The sequence below is a fragment of the Anguilla anguilla genome, chromosome 10 (genome assembly GCF_013347855.1).
Source record: "Anguilla anguilla isolate fAngAng1 chromosome 10, fAngAng1.pri, whole genome shotgun sequence".
In the NCBI taxonomy this organism is placed as follows: Eukaryota; Metazoa; Chordata; class Actinopteri; order Anguilliformes; family Anguillidae; genus Anguilla; species Anguilla anguilla.
In genome coordinates this window covers 35,670,014-35,689,163 of record NC_049210.1, presented here as the reverse complement: position 1 = coordinate 35,689,163, position 19,150 = coordinate 35,670,014, and the positions used below count along the sequence as shown (strand labels likewise).

The window sequence follows — 19,150 nt, the reverse complement described above, 5'->3', positions numbered from 1 at the left end:
CAGAGGATTATTGTATCTTTGCAATTTAACTTTTACCTATTACCTTTACTGTATGAGAGATCCCCCCACAGGTTGTAGAATATTACATTTGACACATCCCCATGTTGGTATATTTTTTTTATTTTATTGAATAGGCACACAACTGCACACTCCAAATGCTGTAGACAGACTGCTCTTAGTTTGCTGGGCTTTTCTGTGTTTCCCAGTGCATTTTGGGTATTGCAGGCAGGCATGTTTTTCAGGCCAATAGCTGAGCCTTTATTATTTGTTCAATACTGTGTTTAATTTCTGGTTAAGGGCTAATGAATACGATATTAACACCGATGGGTGGTGAGTGTAAAGCTATTCTGTTCGTGATATGAAAGCTGTTAGAGGTTAGATGTATCTTCTCTCGTAATCACACATTGCTATATGCATCCGTGTAATGGTTTCCTGTCGGTTAAGCTTCAAGGAGGTGTATTACCGTAGATGATGTTACCTCACCTCCCCCTCGTGTCTGTTTTAGGAAGTTGCCCCCCCCCCCCCCCTGCACTTCCACCCCTGCCTTTGGTACCCAATTGAGGTAAATGAGTGAAATAATAAAATAAAAAATGACTTTTAACTGACTTTTTGGCTCCGCCCTGGAAGGGTCAGTAAAGGGCCATTTGTGGCACACTTGTTGGTCGCGTGTGTCCACTTTCAGCACTTGAAGCTGCTTGGCTCGGCTGACAGTCTTTCCTCATGCACGCTGCCTTTCTGCCTTTCTTCACTTCCTGATTGGCTCGTCGTCACTCCGTCGACTACTTCTGATCTGTGTGTAAGCCTGTGCTGCTGTTTTTGATGAGCGGTGTCCTTATCAGACTGTGGACTTGGAGAGCCTTGCAGCTTAGCTGTTTACATCTGTTTGTCCTTCTCCTGTTTGGACACTCCCTGAGTTTCGGTAAGTGCTAGGGAAACATTTCATTCCTGTACTGCAAGTGTTTTGAAATTTGAGTTAGCATAACGCTCACTCAAGCACGGGTGTAGGTTAGTTTAAAGTTCTCTGTAGATCCTTGGGCAGGTGACATTAGCCTGCTTTTGGTCTCATTTCTTTCTTTCTGATATTTGTCTTGCTTCAGCTGTTTGTCATGTTGAATTCTGTAGATCTCACTGAATTGATTAAAATAACTTCTCTCTGTATTGTCTCAATAAAAGCTCAGTGGATTCTTCATCTTCCTCTTGCGCCCTATGGGCATTTTTTTACTTGCATCTTGTTGCTATGGTTTCGCCCACTTCCCGTGAGAATAGGCTAACGTTAGGCTACGCTGCACAATGTTGGGTTTTTGCTGCCCGCTAGTGGTGCTCTGTGGTTGAGGCGACTCGTGACTTGTGGGTTGTCGAGCAGAGTGTTCATAGCTGGTCCGTGCCGAATATGGTTTCAATATATGGAACGGCAGTAAACACCATAGCAAAGACAAAGCAGGTTTGGGCAGGCTATTATCAGCATTCATCTGGGGCTAAAGTTGTACTTTGTTTTATGCTCAGTGTTCGATTGATTCATTCATATTGACAGTCCACAAGGTCTAGTGCATAGCAGATATGAACTTTTAGGGTGAATTTTACTCTGCAAAACTACATTATATTAGCATTATACTTGCATTTACTCTTTTCGAGTTCTAGTAGCTGTTAGTTTTTTAACATTGGATACTTTGCTGTGACACTACGGATGGACTTCAGTTATACACTTGTCCATTTCACAGTTTGACTAATTATTCTGTCTATTATTATTATTATTATTAGACACATTTGTTTATTTCCTGTTCATGTTATTCAGTTATACTGCAGCCATCTGCTTCTGGAACTCCGTCCTTCATGGGCAATATCAAATTTAATCCCTGAAGGATAGTGTGAGTAATGTGAGCTGCGATGAAGCCGATGGATCATTGGGTGGATTGGGCTTTTTTCTACTTGGAGAATACATTTTACTGGCAATATCCTCTGAAGGGGCTGCCAACTGAAATAAAATTAGGCATTATAACAGGAAAAGTGATCTCACGCAATAATATACCCAGAACCAACAAAGTATAGGCATACTCATTTCAAAGACACTTTCCAAGACAGCCTTTTCCTTGCCGTTAATTGGCCGTAACCATAGGATCCACAACAGCATCTTTGTTTTTTTTGTGTGGGTTAGGTCCTGTGCGGTTGTTTTTTTCTTCTGTAAGCCGTCTCCTGAAGTCATAAGGTGGAGATGCTGGTGCCGGAGGTTTAATAATAGAATTTACAATGTGCGATTAAGGGTCTGGTTTCTGCTGAGGGTGACCTTGTTGCTTTCTTTTTTTTTTTTTTTTTTTTTACGAGTTTCCGCCTCTTACGTCAACTTGACACCAGGTGAAGCCAATCGCAGAGCTTATTCCGGACACACTGGTACAGGAAGTCTGGTGCGGCTTTTTCTGTAGGTAGCTATAGATCGTCCCCCTACCCTGCCCCCGCAGATGTGTGGGTGTGTACGGGTTTGTTGTTGAACGCGCGGTGGATTTTTCTCTGGTTGTGTTAGCGGGTGTAGAGGGACGTGTGAGGCCGCGTGAGAGGCTGAAAGGCCGCGGTTGTGGGCGGCGTCGGACGACCGCCGGGCCCGACAGGTGTGTTCTATTTGTGCCGCTCTGAGCCGGAGCACGCCACCGCGGCGTAATTCATCGGGACCGCGAACAAAACGGAGCGGAAAATAACCTCCACCCCCGCGAACCCGCCCGACCCCCAATGTCCCCATCCGCTGTCGCTCCCCCCGCCCCCTCTCTCCCTGGCTCCACCCCCCCCTTCCCCCCCTCCCCTCATCGGGAGCGTATCCCTCCTCCTTTGCCTCCCCGCCTCTCCCCCCCACCCCCCTTTTTTGGCTGCAGCGCCTCTCCTCTCCTCTCTATTACCCTGAATGAAATGCTCCCTGTGTCTCCTCAGGGAGTCTCCTAGCTTCTGTACCGCTGACTTCATTGACCTGCACTTATTTCTCGTCTGGCATTCTGGGATTGAGACACATCGCTAAATTAAGGGGCCCCTCAGGACATTATACTATTTTTCTACTCTTACTGTTACCTGCTTTCTTCATCCCTGTATGGAACACCAGGAGAACCTCCGTCTCCTCGGGGTGTGCTTGGGGGCGAATGTCCTGGCGCACCCCACTTCTGTCACCACCCCAGTCTTTATACCCCCGTCATTGCCCCTCCCGCCATTCCAGACAACCAGTGACTGACATCAACCTACAACCCCCCCCCCCCCCCCCCCCCCCGTCTGTCAGGGAACCGCGCTGTGGTCACGCTTTGTTACTCAATCCCCCGCGGCGGGACGGGACCGCTCTGAGACCCCTGCGGAGCGTTCGCTACGGGACGCCGTCGACGTCGTCGCAGTGCCAGGCTGCCCCGGGGAGGTTTTGCGATTTTGCGGAACCCTCCTCCCGATTACAGATGTGGGATTTTCCGTTGGTGAGCGCATGTCCTTGTTCCCTGTGGAGAATGTAGTTTACGGGAAGTAGAGAGCATTTGTCTGTATTCGGATTGATCAAGGACAATTGCCTTTATTGTGAATTTGCATGCATAGCACTCTAAGTGATATGGCCGGTGTGTTCTCACTTGCCAATGCAGAAGTATTCTTTTTAGCACTGGATCTGTTACCACAAGGTGACATGCGCCTTTGTTGATGTGTCCTGCGTGTTAAATTTAGTCACATTACTAACTCTGCCATCAGCATTGGTGAAGTACTGTGTTGATCCAAAGGCTGAGAAAAAAGACTAAGAAAAAAGACTAAATAAAGTTTCCTTCTCAAGTAGGGAGTAGAATGTCTGTGTTCTTAGGCCACAGAGTTTGACCTTAATCAGCTTAGTAAATATCCACCGGTATAAATGGATAAAATGTACATAATAAGCTTGACATGTTGCTCCTACAAAGCAAACAAGTGATAGGATGTCATAACAAGGAGTGCAAGAAATATTGAAGATGTTCTTTGTCCAGGTACATTAGCCTGTGACCTCTGTTGCTTTCAGTGTTAGCTGCGTGTTACATTAGTCTGTAAGTATAAATTAGAGAGGAAATGGTTCTAGACAAACTCCTGTGACTGAATCTCAGTTGTTAGGTGGGCAACGATCAGATTTAGGTTATTTTTAGTGACTGAAGAATTTAACTGTTTGCAGTATTGTTTTACACAGATTTCATAGTTGTCTAGTCTGGTTGTCTTTTGTCTGCTCTGCTGTGCTGTGACTGTTCGACTAATTTAATTTTAAACCTCAGGTTTGCATGCAGTGAAGTGGCCCTGATTGATTTAATGTAAGGGATGTCTTAAATCTTAACATTGTCTTCGCATTTAGTAACAACTCGTCTGTCATAATCGTCCCACCGATTGCATAATCAGTCAGCCTACACAATTGCACAATTACACGCACGCACACACACACACGCGCGCACATAATTCTGGGTGCTGTTCTATACTTGTAAATCAAGCTGAAAAAAATGTTTTCATAAATCTGACACACCATAATAAACTGCTTGTTTTATAAGTATTTCTAGTCACAAACTGTCAATTATGCTGTAAGCAAGACCTCCCTGCTGTTACTCAGATGCTCGCATTAGATGTGGTTGTGCTAGAGCATGAAATTAGCTTTTCTTTGGAAATTAGATTTTTCCCATGATTTTGACTGGTGTGAAAATATGGATTCTGATTCTATGAAGTTTGCCTGGCAGTTATATACCTATTTTCAGAAATTCAGAAACATGTCCTCCAATAAAAGCTGAGAATATACACTAGTCTAAATATTGGGGAGCACAGAGCAAAATCAAGAAAAAAAAGGTCTATGTCCCAAAAATTATGGAAGGCACTGTATGCTGTACCTTTGAAAAGTGCTCTATTGAAAACTGTGCCAGAGAGTTATATAGTTGCTGTCAGTACAATCACAAAGTAAGCACTGTAAAAAGGCATGTGTCAACATTTAATGCACACATCCCATGACCCAGTGAGCAGTTCCCAAACTTAAAGACACACGCCGTGCTGCAGGAGTGCTAGCGATTTTAGAGGTGTATCTCTCACAGGCCACAGCTGGTAACCTGTAGCAGGAGACCTCTAGCGCCATGGCAACACAATGAACCATGGTCAATTTAAGCCTGTGAGTCGAACGCCTCCCGCTACTGTTGAGGAGGTTCTCATTTTCACTTTGTCATTGTGAGGGGCTAATGTGTGGTTTTGATCGACGGTATAGCCGATAGGTAGCCTTTAACGTGCCACATTGCCATCGTTTACCATGGCGCTCAGCTGTGCGAGGTGGATTCAATTATGCAGGGTGACAGTCGACAGTGCAGAGCTGCAACGATGCTAAGAATGTGCTTCTGCTTGAAATAAAGATTGTGTATGTGTGTGAGTGTGTATGTGTGAGAGAGAGAGAGAGAGAGAGAGAGAGAGGGAGGGAGGAAGAGAGGGAGGGAGAGAGCTTGTGTGACAGAGACAGAACTTGTGAGAGAGCAGTTAGTGCATGTGTGAGAAGGAGAGAGACAAGATGCATAGAGATTAGAGATGAGAGAGAAAGGTGGAAGGAAGGAGATGAGAGACAGAGGCATCGAAAGAAAGACAAGAGGATTTCAGTCATGCCTAGTGCAGAAGTCATGCTGAATAAATGCGGCTATAATAATGAATTTGTATCCATCATTCGGATATCAGGACATTATTAAACCCCCGTGATATCTTAAATTGTTGAAGCATGATGATATTGTTGTGTACATCTTTTGAGCTGTTATGTGCTGTCAGTTGCACTCAGATAAATGAAAAGCTACCATGTGAATGGAAGTGGTCTGTATGTAAGCATTAAGACTTCCATTCACATCAAGTCTGCCTGCCTGTGTCACGCGTACTGTACATTGGGTCATGAAGGGCCAATAAAACAAAGTGGTGAGAATTAATTTCGCCTGACTTTTTGGTTGGGCCTAAAGAACAGGCTGCATCTGAAGAACTATTTTTTTGTCACCTGGATAACACATTCTCTCGCAAGCCGAAATAAACTCACACTCTCTTTTGACACTTTTGAAGTCAAACACTTTGTTCTGTTTGTGTCGTTCTGTGTTTTTTTTCCTGGTGTATAATCAAGGTACTTTTATTATTAATTTCACAAATATATATTCTGTGAAGCACAGTACGGAATGTGCTAGATGAGATTCGTTTATATTTGACTAATAGAAGGAAAACGAGTGGGTACATGTCCTATATGGCAATTTGATTACCGGGAAACAGGCCTGCACAAAAAGGAGCGATAGGGGCCCTCACCCCCCAGTCCCCCCCTACCCACCACGCAGGCGGTGCCTCAAATAAAATTCTGTATAGTGCCCCTAAAAGGTCAGGGATGCCACTGCCAGGAGGATAATGCCTTTGGTATACTTGCATTATTTAGCTGTAAACATGGCGAAGCACAAATATTGAATGATCTGTCAGGTTAAGATGGCAGAGCTGGCTTGCATTGGATGTTGGCTCTCACATTTTCTGAGGGAAAGTCCGTGGACGCGGAGCGACGCGGTTGGGCTTCGCAGTCGCCCACACGTCCAGATTTCAGCTGAGAGCCCCGACGTGTTGCATCCGTTCCCTGGGAAATGGAACACAAGGTTTTCCTTAAACGGTTTTCCGCACGCAAAACCTTCTCCCTGTCCTTTGCCATATATGCCATTTATGTCCACATAAATGGCATATATGGCTCGAAGCCAGGTGACATCGTGCCACGGTGCCTTTTTACATCTCCTCTCTCGCCCGCTGGGCACGGGAGCTCGCTGCGTCGCCATGTCTGTCTTCCTCTTTTTTAATTTCTCTCCTTCTCCAAACTTATTTCATTCTACTGAGGGAGGAGCATCTGTGTTAGTCTCTTGCCACAGGCGGGTCAGAGAGAGGCAGAGCTGGGTAGTCTTCCAACTCAGCCACCAGGAACTTTCACTGCTCGCGACCCGCCCACATTTCCTGTTATCTTGCGGTCGTAATTATCTCTTGATAAGGATTCATCAAAGGTGAACTTACAAGCTTCTCTGCGGACGCATTGTTTTGTATGTGTTTAATTCTGTTCGTTGGACTTGGTTCACTTTTGCAGCATTTCTGTTAGGGAATGAGATGTCAGTCACAACTCAAGAAGGAAGTTTGAATGACAATGCAAACATATCCTGGTATGTAGTGTTATTTTTTTGTTGCATTTGTCAATATCAAATATTTATTCTTCGCTTGAAAAAAAACTGTTGCTCAGTGCAAAAGAGAAACTAGTATTTTTGCGGTTCATAATCATTTCAGTTGCTTTGCGTTTATATTTAATTATATTTGTAACAGGGACCCGTGTTAATGAATTCTATCAATACAATTGTGGTTGTTGTGTTCCAGCACAAAACCATGAATTAAGGCATTTGATATAGGGTTTATATAGTTGTCTGATGAACAACTGCAAATGAGCAGTTGTGAAATAATGACTTCAAAAACACAAATGATATGCAGCATTAGTTTTGGTATTAGTTTATTTCACGGACCAGATGCGTGCTCTATGTGTTTAATACAAATCCCTGATTGTTTTGTTGGATCAGTTTGTTTGTGGGATCATTTAGTGCAATCATCAATTACCCGAGAGCTTGGCAATCCACAGTATTGACTCTGTGTGTGCATGAGTTAACTGTATATTGATCCAGTTATCCTGCCATGATGGATCATTGAGAAAGTGGCCACGACTATGTATCTGACCACATTAACATATTAACTGTCCGGTATAGTATCTTTAAATTCAAGTGCACCTCTGTGGCACCAAAGGGGTCAATGCTGTTGTCACAGTTGTTACTTCCCATAATCCTTCACTCCCTCCCATCCCTCCTGCCCTCATGCTGAATGTAATGTGTATCCATCTGGTCCTGGGTGGATCAGTCCGTGAAGGCAGGTCTCCGCGAAGCTGATAGCAGCCGCGATTAATGTGAGTCTGCAGGCCTTAAGTAACAGAAACAACCTTTTGCCAACTTTTTTACAACTGAGCCTGGGAATGGTTCATGCATTTTCCAAAGAGCCACTGAGAGGTTTCACTTTTTTTATTGTATTTGCTCTTTATGTGAAGGCACCTTGCAGGCTCGGGCTTATATTTTTGTCTTGTTCTCATTTTTCGGTTGGGACATTTACTGAAACACAATTTTTTTGCATTGTGACTTACTTTGAGGCCCAACGGCAGTTCTCTTCCTGGGATTCAAGCATATAACATGCTGGTTATAAGGACCCGCCTTGCCACCAGTGTCCAGTGGCTCATGGGATCAGATTGGGGTTTTGGTTCAGGCTGAAAGCTCAGATCGTTACAGGCTGCGATACACTGCCATGCTGTGGAAGTTATGCACAGATAAGAGCTGGGCCACTGCCCCCACCCCCCACCCCCCACCCCCTTCGCTCCACACCCAGATATTTGGTAGGATGATCCAAATCATTTATATGTCAATGCATAAACAACAGGGAAATAGGTTTTTAAAAAATAATCTAGATAGCTGTTTTTTTCGAAAATAAATGTTGAGAAAAGCTTCTCTTTGCTTCTGTCTTTGAGGCTTTTTGCATTTTAGTGAACTGATCCAAGGCCTTCTCAACCAGCTTGCAGAAAATAGCACGTTTTTTCATTTCTTCAATTACATTTAACATCCTAATATTTGAATGAAATGCCCCTGATAATAGTTTGAGGCATAGTATCTTACCTTTTTGCGTGCTAACATCTTGTTCTCTCTCACTTATGTGAATGTATACTTTCTCTGTTGTTGCCTTCGGCGATGTTCAGCCCTCCGTGCTGTTTATGGAAATACCGGGGGAGAGAGAGAGGAACAAATAAACAGAACTTCAAATGAGTCAGTCTGAGTAAAAAAAAATGTTTTATCTACGTAATAAAAGTAAAGTGGATGGATGTGTGACTCAAATAAAGTCAATTAAACGGCTTTTTTTGAGGAAGTATAGCCGATTCGTTCCCACATGGGCAACATTTGAAAAAACTGTGATCTGAACGAGGTCGGTAAAAATACGGAAACTCGTAAATATACGATCTGGGGTCGTGACAAACGTGGTGAGTGGTTTTGGTAAATTACAGTGTGCTGCTTCGCGGCGAGTCCAGGGATATTCATATAAGGAGTGCGCGATGATTAAGTGTTTCAGGGCTCCTGTGGGACTGAGTGTATGTCTGTCATGCGGAAATAAAGAGACGATATAAAGCTGTTGTTTTGCATATGAAAGCTATCAGTATTCCTCTTTGCTTTTTTCAGAAATATATATATTTTTTAAAGAAATGCGTAGAACCCTTAGATCTGATCAGTGAAAATTTTTATTAAAGGTTTGAAAACATATTATGTAAGCAATTCTGAATAATCCGCGTAGGTGGTCCTCTATAAACCTAAGCTGTTACGTGTAAAATTCCAAATTCCATTCAAAATTTTATGGTGAGGATTTATTTAACTGAATAAAAACAAATTATGGGATCTATAAAAATGTTCTCACTGAATTAACTACAATCTGAGGTGTTTTTGATGAAAGATGATTTGCAGAAGCATTACATCACGGGCAGATTTTGTCCTGAAGTATTTGGGCTCTGAAGCTTGTATAAACTCGAAACTCAGACTCAAACTTTATTTATTTTTTTCATACACAGGGCAGCTCAAAGTGTTTCACAGTAGGAAAAAAATAAAAACACATATGAATGGCATAAGCATAATGAGATACAAAAAAGCAATAAAATCTAAATATGTATATGAAATAGAAGATGAGAAGCAAAATCAACATGGGTGGAAGGAGGTATATTAAAACAGCATCAAAATAATAAACAAATAAAATGCATAATAAGATAAGTCATATACACAATCAAATAAAAGGTTATATAACAAGGCTAGGTAACGTATAGTTCCAGAAAGGCTCTCCTTGCGCCCCCTGGAGGTGGGTTTAAGTGAATGAGCTTTCATCTGTGTCCTGGTGACTCGCTGGGAGAATGCTGTGAGGTAAGATGGCCGAGGCCGCGAGTGGGCTAGTGTTCGCCCAGTCGTAGCTGAGCGCCTGCAGTTCTGTACCCTACCCGTCTACCTCAGCTGGGCCTCTCTCTCCTCGCGGACGTGCTGCCTGCGCTTAATTGCCTGAGATATGACCTCGCACCCGACGGCGAGGGGGAAACCCACAACTTCCTGCTTCTTGTGCTTTCTATTCCAGACCAAGAGGTTCATTTTAAATGTGTATTTTTTTTAAACCTGCTCAATTAATCAGGCGTTTAGAAGATTTAGATGTGATTCAAGGACAATTTCGCTATGGAGAGGCACCATTCAGTGAGTGGGGATTATCAGATCCGCTTCGTTTGATCATTTTAATCGAAACTCTGATCATAAGCACTGTGTTCTGGCCCTTAGGTCCCGATAAGTTTCATTTGGAGTACATCTCTTCCCTCGCTGATCTCTTGTGTGTGTACACTCAGGGTGATTCCACCTGGAAGAGGCTGATCTGGTGCACCGCGTGCCGACAGGCGAAAGCCATCTGGCTCTATCTGTTCTTGGCAGAGCTTGTCGCTGACATGGGACACGGGTTGGGGGGGGTGCGCCACGTCTCGTTACGTCCCTATCGCGGGGCACCAGATGGCGGACCGCGCCTGGTCAGAGGGCTCGCTGCCCTGGCACCGCCATCGTCCACCAGCCTGAATGGTGCCTGGGGCCTGGGGCCTGGGGCCTGGGGCCTGGGGCCTGGGGCCTGGGGCCTGGTGCCTGGTGCTTGGTGCCTGGTTCCTGGTGCCTGGTGCCTGGTGCCTGGTGCCTGGGGCCTGGGGCCCGGGGCCCGGGGCCCGGCCCGGTTCTTGGAAATCTCCCAGAGATCAGGCACGTGGCGTCTCACCACTGATCTTGGCCGTGTCACTGACCAGGGTGTGTCTCTCTGCTTGGGCTCTCAAAATTTTGAAAAAAAAACAACATTTTTTTCACCACTACTGACTGCGTACCCATCTGATGATCTGATTCGCCAGCCCCAGGGCGTGTGCGGGCCTCTCAGACACCGCTTCGGGGCGGTCAGAAAGTTCCGGGCCGGAGGCGAGACAGGAGCTCCTGTGAGACGGGACGGCGCGCCGCTGATGGGCATCGTTCTCGGCAGGCCCGAATTTGGCTGCGGTTCGGGGGTAACAGAATCTCTGCTGACTCAGCTCTAATTGGATTAGCCGCTCTGAGCAGTGAATATGAGCTCCCCCTCTTCCCCTCCTGCCCCCGGATGTTATTTTACTCAGAATCGTGCATTGGGAATACACCAGGCTGTGGAGTTTTATAGAGATTGATGCAGCCCATCCCCCTCCCTCTCGTCCCATACTGGGCTCCTTGCCCAGGTAATTACGGCACTTCCCATTGCTGTCCCACCCTGCCGCGGGGGCCCTGGGCATGGGACAGGGAGTTTGGGGGTGGGGGTGGGGGGGTGGGGGGTGGGGTGGCTCACGGCTGCCCCTCCATCACACAGAAACAGTAAAAAGCATGTGGGCATGGAGTGTGGGAGCTTGTCCAGAATACAGATGGTAGGAGAGGGAAAGAGGACGTGACATCACAGAAGTGCCAGCATTGGCCTGCTCTTATGCCTGGCATGCAGAGAACTCAGAGAACGTCGTCTGCCATCCCAGCCAGTTCATTATTTGCAGATGCTACCGTATCAGTTGCTTGATTATTTGTTTATTGACTTGTGTATTTGTTACCGCTTCTTTCTCATATTTTTTTGCCCTTTCTTCCTATTTTCAATGTAAAATGGTGTGATGTCACTGTAATGTCCTCAGTCGGGTTGGGACAGAGCAGACAAGCGCATGCGCCGTAAGTACTGTGAGGGGTTTGGCGCTAAAGGTGAAAGCAGGATATGGATAGAAAGCAGGATATGGTTTGTCTCGTACAGGCTCGATGGTAGCCTTAGACATCCGAGGACATTTTGCATTTTGCCTTGCACTGCATGCGCCGCTGTTTTCATATCCGATGAGCAGCCAGATGGCGACCGCGCCGGTGCGGCAGAATTACGAACGCGTCCCTGAAAGCCCGCCGCGGGCTTTGTGTGTGTGTGTGTGCGTGTGTGTCACAATCCGGAGGCGGAACCGGAGGAGAGAGCGCCACCCGCTGTCATGCTCGCTGAGCCGCTCGAAGCGTCATTCCCCGGGCTTCCCCGCCGCTGTCTTAAGCCCTCCCCACCCGCTGCTCCGACTCGGTGGGTCTACCCACGATGCCTTGGTGTTATTTCCCCTGTGCGCTCGAAAGCTTTTCTGCTACTCTGAATCCCTGAGATGTGTGGGTATTCACAGAGGCTTTCCTCCCCTCTCATAAGTATGCAAAGGAAGCGTAACGGGGAGAACTTTCTCCTCGACCCATAGTGCCTCGCTGCTTGTGAAGGTGGCGAGCTGTGGCAGAGTTACTTCACGCTCGCTGAACCACCCTCCTCACCCGCTGTCTGCCCCCCGCTGGTACCCACCGTCTACCACCCGCCCCGCCGGCGGGAGGCGGGCACCACCCGCTGCAGCTGGCAGGCTGGTGCAGGTGGGCGAGTTCAGAGAGTCTGTCAGGCTGTCTTTAGAAATACACAGACACGTGTGGTACAGAACAGACACGCATGCACGCAGTACAGACAGACAGACACACACGCACAAAACAGACACAAGTGCACACACAGTACAGACACACATGCACATGCACACGCACATTCACACATACACACACACACACACACACAGCACAGACACATAGACACACACACACACACAGAATAGACACACATGCCCGCAGTACAGACAGACACACATGCACACTCACACACACACACACACACACACACACACCAAAGACAAACACATACAAACACACACACACACAGAATAGACACACATGCACACTCACAGCACAGACACACACACACACACACCAAAGGCACACACATACACACACACACACACACACACAGAATAGACACACATGCCCACAGTACAGACAGACACACATGCACACTCACACACACACACACACACACACACACACACCAAAGACAAACACATACAAACACACACACACACAGAATAGACACACATGCACACTCACAGCACAGACACACACACACACACACCAAAGGCACACACATACACACACACACACACACACACACACACACACACAGACAGCACAGGCACACACACACTGAGGATTATGTGCCATTTTATTATTCACTGCACGGTTGCTCAATTTGTCTCTATTACACATTCTTAAGAGCGAGATAGAGAGAGCGAGAGAGTGAGCGAGCGAGCGAACGGCTTTCTTTGCCAGGCTGGTTTCAGGCTTGTTTGTTTTGTTATCATCCCAGCTAAGAGAGGCGTTTATGTTCTTATGTCATTAAATATGAATAAATACCGTGTGCATACATTAATTGTCTTCATTTCTTATGCGCTCGTGTTGTGTTCGCCTAAAAGAAGAAACACTCCACATTGTGCTTGACTGTGTAGCAGGGACAGAAGAACAGTGTGGAGTCTTAGCAGACCCAGAGCTTCAGCTGATGAACTGAAGCTGACTGTCGCTGTTCACGAAGCTGTTGCACCATGAAACTGGGTTCTTAAAGCAGGTAGCATCAGCTGTCCTGTCTGACGTTGGAGGAGCTGTTTTAAGACCCTGCCTTGTCCTACTGAAAGGGTTGATAGCCTGATAAGCCATATAAAATTGCCTTGAGAACTGGAGAATTACCTGAGGTTTCACCTCACAAGCATTTTGCATGTAAACCAAGGAATGGGAATCTAGCGGGAGCTTGATTTTATTAAAAACAAAAAACACAGCAAACATTAAATACAATAACTATTTTTAAAAGTACACCAAAGAAAGTGTTTGTGCGGATGCACTCAGCAAAAGCCTTTGATGATTATAAATGATTTTCGTGCGCAACTGGACTTTTTAATAATAATGCCTGTGTGTCATAGGCCCTTTGGGCATCATTTAGGGTTGTGTTTGCTGTGTTTGCTGGTTATAGTTATTAAGCTGACCGATCAAGCCTACTGCTGAGAACACAGAAAAATATAATCTTTGCGTGATGCTAGTTGTGTAACCTTTTGGGTTCTGGGAGTATTTGTATCCCTTGATGCAATGCTCTCCCCCCACCCCCACAGCCGGCAGCCGCAAGGTGTGTGATCCCCTGCCTGCACATCCTCCATAATGAGCGCGCTCAGTTCAGCTTGGAGCTGAGCCAGAATGAAATGTAAAGTGAATGAATCTGCCACCTACTCCCCCCCTACCCCTCCCCCCCCTTCCCACCCCCTCACACTTCCGCCATGTCCTTCTGTGGTCTTCGTTCCTCCCTCCTCTTCTCCATCCCTTGAATTCACGATTATAGGGACCATCAAATAGATTTACTGGGCCCCTTGTGTCCCCAATGTGATCTCCATGTGCACTCTGATTCAGAAGGGTTTTTGGGGGGGGTGGGATTTATGTGTGATATAAGATGGCCTGGAACATCCTGACCAGGGTTTAAGTGTGATTAACACTCCTGAACGCATCGTCTGCGCGACGCATAATTAAGACGGCCTCCGGGAGGCGCTGCTGTAGATGACGGGCTTCTGTACAAAGCTTTGAAGCGATCGATTAGACTTTCAAATGAGAAGCTCGAGTCGCCGTCCACTGCTTCTCTTTGCCCGTTTCTGTTTTGTGCCACCTTAGATCACAGAGAGTGGACGTTAAACAGCATGCTAATCAGCTAGCACTCAAGTCGGCGCGATTCGTGCGGTGTCTGGTTCCCGACCCACGTTGTGTTTCCTGAAATGGAGCTGAAGGAAGGAGACATTCGCTGCAAAGATAACGCTCGTCCATGAGCGACACTGTACAAAACAGTCAGCTCTTGTCCTCTTTGAAGTGAATTTACCTTGACTTCTAAAACCTATTCTCTGGTCACCTGTTTTTCAGTGACGCTTTGAAAGCTGTGAGGCTGTCATATTAAAGAGAACATTATCTGTCTGCCAACCACAGAAAAACTAACACATTGACTTGAGCTTAAACCCCAAATGATTCATGTAAGCCCCAAACGTTTTTGCATACGTTCTGCAGGATAGTATTACGTTCGCTTTATGTCACATCAGCTATGCAAACTCAAGATGTTCTCACACTTCGTTGACCCTTTGAAAAGGTTAATGGTTGGAATAATTGGAATGACTGTTGAGTCAACATGGGGTCCTTCCAACAAGGAGGCAGGGCTTTGGGACCAGAAAGAATCCCATTGGAGAACAGCTTTGTGACCAGAGGATGATTGACAGGGCCAGGTGGATGGATGGGCTTGAAGTCAGATAGGATAGAGAAATGAACTGGACAGACAGACAGACAGACAACAGGAAAGACAGGGAGAAGTGACAGACAGGGTCAACAGACAGCAACGGAGAATAGAAGCATGGCGTACAGAAGAAAGAAAGAGACAGACCGCAGGAGAGGACAGGGTCACAGAGAGGTTTCTGACAAGTGCACAGTCTGGCACCTCTTAACATTTCTCCTAATTAATAATGCAGCCAGTCATATTGAGCGTAATCAAACCTGTTTCAATAGAGATGCCACATAACCACTGGTGTGGGGTTCACTTGAACATTTTACAAAATTTGCAGCAAAGCTCTGCTTGAAATTCAAGTGAATACCCTCTCCTGTTTTCCTGGCGTTGTGACGGCCACGCCTGACGTTAAGAACAAAGACGCTGGTCTTTCTCTTTCACGTAACCGGCGCAAACGATTTCTCATCAAGCCAGAAAGCCAAGCGATTTTTGTCTTTATTCCATGCTGCAAAAATGAATAATATCTTGATTGAAAATTAGTTGTGTTGTGACTTTTGTCTGCTTGGGAACGCGGACAGACTCGACTGTTGGATTCGGTGATGCGTCGGGTTGTTGGCAGAGACTCTCCTCCTCAGTGGAATACATGTTAGCACGTTAGCTGCAGCGTCCTTTCTTTCCCTGGGAGTGTCTCTCAAAAGGCCATTGGAGCTGCGCTGTGACGGGCCAGTGGTCTCCCTGTGTGACAGGAGGCGAGGCCTCTGGCTTGCCGGGGGGCGGGGGGCGGAGGGGCGGAGGGGGGGGAGGGTGTAGTGGGTGGGGGTTTGTGGCTCTTGGCTCTCTCGGTGCTACGGAGGGTGGGGTGTGCACTGCGGGGTGCGAGTCTGGATAGAGTGTTTCAGGGCGCTGCTGGCGTTTCTGATTTCAGTCCCTCTCGCTGGATTCGAAAGTGAGCATTCCGTTCTTCCTCTTACTTTGATAAGTGCTTGTGCGTGTGCGTGTGTGTGTGTGTGTGAGTGTGTGTCAGTGCATGTGTGTGGGTGTGTCTGTATGTGTGTGTGTACAGGAGGTGGAATGCTGTGTGTGTGTGTGTGTGTGTGAGTGTGTGTCAGTGCATGTGTGTGGGTGTGTTTGGAGATGGCTGTATTTGTGTACGTACATGGGAGCAGTGGCTTATCAGTGACCCCCGCTCACAGTTTATTGATTGCTGTTTGCTGCGTATGTGTGTGTGCGTGCGCGTGCACGTACGTGTGTGTGTGTGTATGTATGTGTGTGTCTGTGTGTGTCTGTGTGCGTGCACGTGTGTGTGTGTATGCGTGCGTGCGTGTGCGTGTTTGTGCATGCGTGTGGGTGTGTGTGTGTGTGTGTGTTTGTGCGTGCGTGCGTGCGTGCGTGCGTGTGTGTGTGTGTGTGTTTGTGCGTGCGTGTGTGTGTGTGTGTGCGTGTTTGTGCATGCGTGTGTGTGTGTGTGTGCGTGCGTGCGTGTGTGTGTGTGTCTGTGTGCGTGCATGTGTGTGTGTGTATGCGTGCGTGCGTGTGCGTGTTTGTGCATGCGTGTGTGTGTGTGTGTGTGTTTGTGCGTGCGTGCGTGCGTGCGTGCGTGTGTGTGTGTGTCTCAGGCTTCCCCTCATAAAGGACACTCAGCCAGCGGTGGCGGCAGCATCAGCAGCGCGTAGCTCTGTGTGTGGATGTCAGCTCTGCCTCTCTCCTCTCCGGGACGCAGCCTGAACGTACGTATGCTCGCTCGCTCGCTCGCTCACTGCGCCTCTCCTCGGTGCCTCTCTCCCTCTCTCCTCTGTACTGCTGGCTCAGGTGGGATTTTTAAACCTTTTTAATTTTATGTGTTTGATTGCTTTTGGCCGGCTGAATTTGGATAGGAAGTCTTTCGGGTGAAAAGAATCACCCTAACACCTTGTGCATAGATAATCTCAGTTAAGAAGAATTTTAATTTCAGTTAAATATTATATCTGCATCATGAAGTATTAGTAGTAAACTGCTAGTGTGAGTTACATGTGTTTTAGCTAATTTAACTTTTTGTGGTGCTACTGTACGTGGTTGTGTTTTTTGGTAGATTTTGGTAGATTTCCACCTGATTACCACAATCAGGGGTTGTGTGCAGTACATATTCTGCATCTTATCTTTCTTTGTGTGTGTGTGTGTGTGTGTGTGCGTGAAGTCAGAACTGATTGTATTGAATTCCAGATTTTATCTGGGACTCGAACGTGACGCTGAGGCTCACTCACAGTAAATGCACGGGACTGTTGGGAATAGTTGATCCAGACAGTGAACGTGTGGAGAAAAGTGGCGATTTCCTTTAGGTCATTTTCAGGGAGATCGCAGAGGCATAAATGCAAGGTGAAAACCAGGCGGCTGCAATGGAGTGCAATTCTGTGGTAGTCTTGCAGCCCTAGTGCATGGTGTTAAAGTATTTGTACAGAATGTGGTTACTGAACACGTTTATATAGTGTACAGGAAACAGCCGGCATACTGGGGGATATTTGTGTGTGAGGCGTTGGACGTACTGTCGACTGGTTCGGGGGGGGGGGGGGGGGGGTAGCGTTGGATATTGGCTGGAGTCCCAAGCTGGGCTCCGACTTCGTAAGATGAAGAGGAATGTTGCTTTTTCTTGTTTTTCTGCAATGCACATTTATCTGCCTACAAGGTTTCCATTTCAGAGTGTACAGCAGAATCGATACAAACGCAGAATCACTTAAAAAATCCTGCAGTGACCGAGAAGTCTTACACTCTAGTACACTAGTCTTACACTAGTCTGCTCGCTGATTTGTTTACATTTAAGAAAAGAAGTCTTTCTATGATGCATTCTATATGATCATTTACATGGTAAGTTTATTTTTCGATATGCCACGGTAGCCTGTACTTTGCTATATGTTGTGGGGTGCAGCTGCAAATCTGACCTTGTTGTTGTTGTAATTTACCATATGGAAGCCATTCTCTGGCATTCCACCAGCCAGTTTTTGCACTATACGCTCGACACTGTTGAGTAATGGCACTATTTATGTTGGCATTAACTGCTGAAATCGCTTTCGAATTCAGCGTAAATGTCTCTGTACACTTAAAGAACACCCCACGCTGTTCCCTTAAAAATTGATCGGCGAGGTCCCAGTCCAATTTCACAATGTACTTTTATGGAACGGTTTCTAAATATTTAAATTGAAACCTGGTGCAAAAGCGGCTGTAGGATGTGCAAAGCACGCGTCAGGTGTCTTGCATTTTAGGGGCACTGATTAATGCTCTGGTTATCAAAACCAAACACTTCCCCCATTGTCTCAAACAACAGCACTAGGCGCCTTTTCAGCCAGGCAATAAATGGTCTTCAACCAAATTGTTCTGGAAAGATCTTCCATCTGGAGGGCTTAAACAGGGCGGCTTTCGCTGCGCTGCATGTAAATGCTGAGCGCTGCGGTTACTGTTCGGCCCGATTCTGGTGTACGTACAGCAGCCGCCTCTTTTAGATGGTAATCATGACTAATTTCACTTTCAAATCCGTCCGGTCGCTCTTCGCGACGATGGCACTGAAGCGCGGCTCTACCTGTATCCGTAGAAACCCGGAGTGCGTGTGCCAGGCGAACGGCCCATGCCTTCCGGACCCCCATCGCCCCCGTCTCCTCGAAGATGAAAGGCTTTTCACCTTCTCTGAGCTGTTGGCTGTCTCCGTACAGCTGTGCGATCATTGATTTTGCTGCCTGCCCTCTTTATAGTTCAGCCAAAGCTTGGCAAGGCCACAGGGAGTCTTGCAGTAGAAGGATTCAATCACCTTTTTGAAATTCAGCTGGTTCAAGGTCAAGGTCAAGGTCAACTTTATTGCCATTATAAAGTCCAAGATTGCACCATGAAATGAGGTGGTGGGTCTCATCTGTGACAAACAGAGAGAGAGGCGCAATAAAAATGATAAATACTGTACACATATAACCCA

General features: G+C 46.5%; 1 protein-coding gene across 11 annotated transcripts in view; it reads left to right on the top strand.

Annotated features, from left to right (window-relative positions):
- Window positions 1-19,150, top strand: part of LOC118206315 (multiple C2 and transmembrane domain-containing protein 1-like) — a 152,829-nt gene that overhangs the window by 12,720 nt on the left and 120,959 nt on the right. Inside the window, exons 1-2 of one of the 11 annotated variants that reach the window (XM_035378897.1) lie at window positions 16,065-16,165; window positions 16,836-16,946. The exons of 6 other annotated variants lie outside the window; for them this stretch is intronic. In XM_035378897.1, coding sequence (XP_035234788.1) covers window positions 16,905-16,946 — 42 coding nt within the window. In that variant the 5' untranslated portion in view covers window positions 16,065-16,165; window positions 16,836-16,904. 4 more of the 11 variants (XM_035378898.1, XM_035378901.1, XM_035378899.1 and 1 more) reach the window with 4 other exon arrangements.